Source organism: Colletotrichum jinshuiense, chromosome 2 (assembly GCF_051148585.1).
Source record: "Colletotrichum jinshuiense chromosome 2, complete sequence".
Lineage (NCBI taxonomy): Eukaryota > Fungi > Ascomycota > Sordariomycetes > Glomerellales > Glomerellaceae > Colletotrichum > Colletotrichum jinshuiense.
In genome coordinates, this window is record NC_139309.1 from 3,434,646 (window position 1) to 3,442,321 (window position 7,676).

Genomic DNA, 7,676 nt, shown 5'->3' on the forward strand with positions numbered 1-7,676 from the left:
TCACATGGAACAGCGAGTGCGAGACGTAGATCATAATGTGTTTGGCATTCCTTGCAGCCATCCTTTGCTGCTGTGTAGTAATGTACAACCCATTGCGTTGTGATAGTAACGCATCGTTAACGCCAGATTACCCCCAAAACCAAGACGGTCCCATCGTCAAGCATTCCCAAACGCGAGTCATGACCACCCATGAAATTGAAAAACCAAAAGACAGCGTCACTTAGTTGCGCTCACCGCGGAGGCGGCGGGCGAGCTGGATGTCCTTGGACTGGATGGTAACACGCTTGGCGTGGATGGCGCAGAGGTTGGTGTCCTCGAAGAGAGAGACGAGGTAAGACTCGACAGACTCCTGGAGGGCGCCGATGGCGGAGGACTGGAAGCGGAGGTCGGACTTGAAGTCCTGGGCGATCTCACGAACCTGGGGATAACGCGTTAGTAGATGCGCGTGATTACGCGTCAGGAGGGGAAGTGTGCTTACCAGGCGCTGGAAGGGGAGCTTGCGGATCAGAAGCTCAGTGGACTTCTGGTAGCGACGGATCTCACGGAGAGCGACGGTACCAGGCTTGTAGCGGTGAGGCTTCTTGACACCTCCGGTGGAGGGGGCGCTCTTGCGGGCAGCCTTGGAAGCGAGCTGCTTGCGGGGAGCCTTGCCACCAGTGGACTTACGGGCGGCTGTAAAAGCAAGGTTAGCAAAATGCATGCATGGGAGAGATGGATGGATAAATGCTTACTCTGCTTGGTGCGGGCCATTGCGACTGATGTTGTGTTGTGATGGAAGTTTGATGGGTTTGGTTGTTTTGATGGTTGTTGGTTGAGTGTGGATGTGTTGTGAGTGGATGTAGAAGAGAAGGTTGGAGAGTGGGTGGAGGGCGGAGGGAAATAAATAGGAAGGAAACTGGGCTGGCTGCAGAGGGGAGTGATTGTGCGCCAAAAGGAAGGTGGCCTGTGCGGGTGCTCGAAAAAATACCGTTTCTGCAGGCGCGACTGCTTTGAAAAATGGCAGGCGCAGCAGGCGGGTTTTTGCGCTTTGTTGTCAACGTAAGGATGGCTGATTTTTGATTGGCTGGAAATCTTGCAATATCTGTGACGCCACCCCATCTTTCTATCCCAAGCACCCGGCAAGTGCGGTACGTACCTAATCTTTGACCCCACTACAGGCATTCTAGCGTTCCGCGCTGCAGTCGTCTCCCCCTCTTAACCTTTCCCTGTCTGTGGGAAATGCGGGATGCGGCAGGCACGTTCGATTTTACAGGCTTGCCCTACGAGCCTGCTTTCCGCAGTGGCAACGGACGCGGCCGGAGAGGGGCTTGAGACTGCCATGGCCTGTCGCCTGTATTCAACGCGGTCGCGATGTCGCACCTCTGGTTGCACATGGACGTCACTTTGATAGGTTTTATTGCGTTTATCTGAGAGTCTTCTATCTCTTTTTGTCCTTGTTGCCCTTTTTTTTTGGCGCCTTTGCGGCACATTAATAACCATGCTCTGTAATGGTGACGGCTCTTTCGCAGTGGGCACAGAAGGATAGTTTTGCCAGGTATCATGCATGCATTGATTGTCCTCGTACTATGTACTCTCAAATCATCTATATAGTTTGGATAACTCAACCTCGGTATGAAACCCGTGTGTTAGAAACGCGACGCAGAATTGACTAGAGCATCTCGCGCTTTACCTTACGCGACAGCGGGGTGGACGGACCGTGGGGACGGAGCCTTTGAACCGCGTCGCGTGAACATTCCCACACAGAGTACCTAATTGCCTACATGCGGACAAGAGGCAGTACTCGCAGACGATCAAATGGGGCAAGGCGACGGCACGGACAATCCTGGCTTTCGACTCGGTATTTTGGTGTTTTTTTTATGGGCTACATGTTCCATGTTCCATGATCCGCATCCACATCTGCATCCAGTGCCCGGCCGGACACACGAGCAGGGCACATGTCATCGCACCCCTTCTTAATATGATGATAACTTCCCCATGCACAATGTGAGACGTCCATCGGTTGAACTGCTGCTGACGAGGCGTGCCGACGGGTAGGGTGTTAAGGTCAAGGTGTTGGCCTCATAGCTCTAAGTTACTGCTACCTAGATATTGACCATTCTCACACGAGGCCTGAGCTTCCGCTTCACACCAAGCTATCTTAGAGGGAAAGCGAGAACAGGGGTAAAGAAACGTTCGCATTTCAGACAAACCCGGAAGAGCACGGTAAAGCAGTAATGCACTTGTACACTACCTTAGGGAACAGGGGAAAAGGGGACAGGGCCTGTGGTTGGCTGCGTAGACTGGCCCCTCTACTAGGTGGTCTGTGCCTCCCGAAAATGGTACTGGTGCTCTGTTGTTTTTTTGTGTTTTCGCCTCGCGTCGCGACAGGGTGATCCAGCTCAAGGTACGTGCCCGCTTTTCTGGCTGATCCCGAATCTCACTTGGCCCACGGCCACTTGATATAAATGCCTTTCCCCCTCTGCGCGTCTCTAATCGTGTTTCTCTATTATCCAGCCCCACGTTATCTTACCCAAACACTCTCACACTACCCTCCAACGAGCCTCATCACCCCAACCTTATCTTCTATCTCCATCACACTCTATTACAATGACTGGACGTAAGTGGCAATTCCTATCCCCGCATTTCGTCTTCACCGTACTGGTATACTGACTTGGGTTCTTCAGGCGGCAAGGGCGGCAAGGGTCTCGGCAAGGGCGGTGCCAAGCGTCATCGCAAGATTTTGCGTGACAACATTCAGGGTATCACCAAGCCTGCTATCCGTCGTCTCGCTCGTCGTGGTGGTGTCAAGCGTATCTCTGCCAGTAAGTGTCTTCGCTTCCTTTTTGTGTACGGCCCATGCTGACGTGCACCTCTTCCAGTGATCTACGAGGAGACCCGTGGTGTTCTCAAGTCCTTCCTCGAGGGTGTCATCCGTGACGCCGTCACCTACACCGAGCACGCCAAGCGCAAGACCGTCACCTCTTTGGATGTTGTCTATGCGCTGAAGCGCCAAGGCCGCACCCTCTACGGTTTCGGTGGTTAAGCGTGTTTTTCTTGCATGTCTGTTACGAATCTTTCTTGAGCCATGACGCGATCCACCCACGACGCGGTGGCACAAACGGACTTTGGGAGTGGAGTGTTTTGTCACGAATGACTATGGGTTTGGCTGGTTTTGGGTGTTCTACTGTATCATACGGGAAACAACGGGGTTCTACATGGATGGGTTGATTGGCTTGAGACATACTCAATCCCTCGCCGAAGCACGTTTTGGTCAATTTTGCTGCCTTACTATGCCTTGCTCCTCTTCGTGATGCTTGTTGCGTGATGTGTGCTACCTAGGTATGCTGCCTCGGGATTGGTATGCGTCTCGTCCCTATGCGACGCTTGTCTGCTACGTTGGGGGTATGTCCACTGTCCTTTGTTACGTTGTACTTGGCTTCCACTTGACGTTACCATGGTTTGGCTCGAGTGTAATCGCTCGCCAACGTCCAAGTGCTCAGTCCGCTTTTGTAATTGCTTATGTCCATGGATATGTAGCTATCCGTGTAAGTCGTGGTGTTGAGTATTCGTTGAGCTGCGTTTAATAGCCCATCCATCGGATTGATGCCTGGTGATATATAACTCCCTCCGTGGTGTGCATCATAGCCTTACGCGCGATGTGGCGTGAGCTGTTTTGCTCGGCCTGGCCTGACCATGTCGCCTGTCGCCGAGAGTGGGTCATTATGGTGCGGCTCTACGTCTGTCCATTTCCGTGCCGTCATACGTCCTACCCGAGCCCGACCAGCCCCAACCAGCATCAACGCACTTGTTGTGTGTTTCTTCGGTAGATGCAATCTTCATATTTGCCTTTGGGTTCTTGACTTGGTGGGCGGCCTTGGCTGCCGCTATCGTTACTCCAGGTCTGAATGACAATGCGGGTTTAGGTAGTTCCGCTCAACTAGTACATCTTCGCGACAAGCTGTAATCGTCTGAAATATAGCCCTCTCCTAGCCGTGCTTTGTCTCTCTACTTTTAGGTGTATTTTTTTTAAAAAACTATATCTTTGAGGTGTATGTGATTGTTCGTTGTTCTGGTGATTTCGTATTGGTGTATTGGGGAATTGATATTACATTATGAAATGTTAACAAACATGCTATGTAAAATCACATTGCGTAGCAACATGACACTAAAACACACAAAACCACTTTAGATTGACTCATTAACATCATTTAAACCCATGGCCAATGTTGGAGGCTCAACCCGAGCAGGCCTATAGCTTAATTGCCCGAGATAGTAGGAACATAAGGCCTACTTGCCTCAGAAAGCATGGAATGTCTAGAGCCCACCAGCAAACAACCACGGCCTGTGCAATGAATATAGTGTACCCCGGGAGGCGAATATTCATGGAATTAAGAGGCACCAGGCAGAATTCAAAGGCTGCAGGAAACTCCAGTTGATCTTGCCGAGCTGGTCGCCGACGCATGACATGGAGCACACCACATGTGAGCCACTCCTTGAATGTCGTATCGGAGCGTCTCATGAATGAACTGTTCGCAAGTTAAAGACATGATCCGCTAAGTGTGCCGTTTGTTGTGGTGTGCCCATCGACATCGTCGTCGGCATATCCAGTGGTGATGCATGCTCCAGCAATCACATGCGAGACTGATCTTCTTTCCTTGACCAAACGACACCCAATGTTAAAATGGGACTCAAATTTGATACTTGGAACCGCATGAAGAAGCTTCTCGCTCAGTTGGTGTCAGGTTCCAGCTTTAATGATGGTACTGTGAGGATGCCCCACGGCGACGACGAGAGCTTCAAGGAAACCAAGGAATGCTGGCGCCGATGACAACCCAAAAACGAGCAGCACGATTATCACTTGCGGCATCTGTGTATGATGGAACAGCTAGAAACCAGCAAAGGCATAGGATTGTCGATAAAATGCAAGACCAAACAAAACTTCGGATGTACTTCGCACAATGGAAACCGGTGTAAGCGATCGGTTATCCTGACATTCATACTCTAGAGCCCAGTGAAAAACGCACCAAGCGTTCTGAAACTCACACTAGCACTTAATACATCAACTTTGGAGACGAAGAAACAGGAGACGTAATGGAAAGGCAACTACTTCCAACGCCTGCAGCAGAAAAGCAGACCGCCGGGCGCTGCCATCAACGCTGGACCAAAATCACGTAGGAGAATACACCCATGTAAGGGCCCAATCCCAAGTACCAAGGCAACTAGTAGAATATACTGTTATTAGAAGTACTTTAAGGGCGCTAGCGAGGAACCAGGCAAAGATCAATTCAACGCTAAATTTTGACTCATTGACTGGCCACAGCTGTTCGACGACAACTCTGGCACACGACTGTTATGTCCAAGATGCGTACTAATTGGTGGAATGAGCCGCAGAATGTCACAAATCGAAGAGGCCAGTCGTAAGGTATGGGTGGTTATAGCTTTCCTAATGTGTCCTGCTATTAGGCCAGTCGGGAAACAGCACCGATGACGCAAGAGCGAACCGGCCAGACTAGATGTAGAAGAAAGCTACTTATGCCTCAAAGAAGAGTGCCGATGTCCACAGGGAAACCAGGCATAAGGCATCTCACCGTATATAGTCGGTTGTAATGGTCGAGTGCTGCTCGCCAGAGACAGTCACATGCGCTGCCCATGGGGCTACTTCCCGAAATGGCTTCCCAATCACCAGCCAGGATGTAATCCGTACTTGTATATCTGCAGCGGGTGGTTTTGAGAATGACTCTAGTAGAATCCCAAGACGAGCCTCCCACAAGCGCGTGTGAAAAGGAAACGTTGTTGGTATCTTCCCAGGTTGAGTAATATAATGCATCAGACTTCCCTTCGCCTCACTGGCGGATGAAAGGACTGGCCTACACTGTACTGCCGCCTGCTGGCTAGGTGCGGGCTTCTGTCATCACTAGATGGCACTGACAGGCCCACTTCGACCAACACAATCCTAGCTCGTGACCATCCCGGTTACTCAACCCAGAGATACTTGGAAGTCTGGAGTTAGAGGCCTACGACTGCGAAGCTTGCTCGAAAGGCGTGGCTGGGTTACGCGTCGGAGCGGCAGCTGAGTCGGCCATCACCTACCTCAACTGCCCCGTCGACCGAAAACGAGTCAACGGGCTACACGCCTGCAAACACAAAGACGGGGTTCACACTGAGGATCCGAGAAGCACGAATCATTTCCGATCTACCACCTGGCCACATGTTAAGCACTTGTTTCACCGGTAATCAAATGTTTAGCCACTTGGCAGCACAACTTTATCACGCAACCATAGCTCAGCCACACTGAGGTTGTGAGCAATGAGACAAAAGGACGCGTCGTCTGTTGCAATCGGTCTCTTGTCTACCTTTGTCTTGCTAGTCAACATCAGGAGTATAACAACATGGCCAAGAGCTAAATGAGCCAACGGAGTCTCCTTGTTACCAGCTCTTCTCGAGCAATTACCCGTTTCTCTACCAATACCGGTAGCCTTTTGCCGCCGGTTCAGGGAATGTGGCTGGGGATTGCGGGGAGTTAAGGATGGGGATTGGGGCTAAGCCACAAGTTAGAGGGTTCCAAGGTCAATCAATCCAGGAGAGGCAGCCCGATTTAGTCCATGGAATGTACATGGGGTATGATGCCGGCAGAGAGGGTTGAAGGTGCAGAGAATGGTCGGGAGGCAATTTTTTTCCTTCGTGTGTGTATTGACTGTTGCTCAATAGCTTTGATGCACTGTTCCAAGTGAGAACGTTCAGCGGGAGCCCGATTTCGGATGGCTCCGGCCGGAAGATGGCAAAGTCGCAAAGGAAGCAGAACCAGCAAGCATAGTGGACGGACGGAAAGAAAGACACGGGGAAATGTCGGTCGGGTGGTGACAGATCAGCCACAGGTAGGGGGGTCATGTAGTGAGTACAATTTTGTATACCCAGTTTGACTTGCGAGAGGAGTAGTGGGTACAAACAAGACGGGTAAGCTAGCACACTCGTACGTTAGCTCACCTCCAAGTCAAGCATCTAGCGCACACACACACCCAAGCTGAGACCTTGTAGACTGTAGTCCACTAATTTTAGATCTCCACGGAACGGGACCCGGCCATCTGGGCTGAGGGATCGGCATGGAAATCTGGGCTGTTTTTGTGTCTGGACGGCAGTCTGCGAGGGGGAAAGTCCACCAAATCCGCTCTCACAAAGGTCGAGAATTTTTTTCGCCACCCGCCTTGTTTCTGACCCTCCGAACATGCATGCTGAGAGAACGGATATCTTGGCATTCCCAACGGGTCGGTGAATTTGCCGACCGTCGTGAACGACGTCAATTTGACAACCAGGTATTGTGTGTGTGGACCATGAAGACGGTCATTACTCAGGTCACTTGTAGTGTTGAGAGCGGACCAAGACCCGGGCAGCTGACAGATGCTGAGGGATCATGGAATGCGAAAGTACCCTTACAACATGGTTTGTAAGTTTAAACCACGCTCTACGTAAAGTGTCATGTTTCGCTCTGGCCGGCTGGCGCTCGGGGACAAGCGGGTATATCGGCCCCAGTATATCTTGCCTTGTACATCAGAAACTGCAGCGGTGAGGACGGAAGGAGGCTCGGGAATCGGAAATAAGCGCGATGATGATGAACTGGAAACCATCTCAATCGTTTTGGGGTTATGTTTGCCTGTCAAGAATACCTACGGGAGTGCGGAAGAAGCGCGGAAGAAAGCCCA

The 7,676-nt window shown here is 51.2% G+C and overlaps 2 protein-coding genes across 2 annotated transcripts; one reads left to right on the forward strand and one right to left on the reverse strand.

The window, feature by feature from the left end:
• Positions 1-220: 220 nt before the first annotated feature.
• Positions 221-750, reverse strand: EsH8_II_000925 (histone H3; the record flags this gene model as incomplete). Its single annotated transcript, XM_083264223.1, has 3 exons — positions 221-418; positions 479-672; positions 732-750. 3 exons carry the CDS (start codon positions 748-750, stop codon positions 221-223), a joined length of 411 nt encoding a protein of 136 aa, XP_083121545.1.
• A 1,836-nt stretch (positions 751-2,586) lies between these two features.
• On the forward strand, positions 2,587-3,022 carry EsH8_II_000926 (histone H4; the record flags this gene model as incomplete). The annotated part of the gene is made up of 3 exons (XM_083264224.1): positions 2,587-2,596; positions 2,664-2,801; positions 2,859-3,022. 3 exons carry the CDS (start codon positions 2,587-2,589, stop codon positions 3,020-3,022), a joined length of 312 nt encoding a protein of 103 aa, XP_083121546.1.
• Between the last annotated feature and the right edge of the window lie 4,654 nt (positions 3,023-7,676).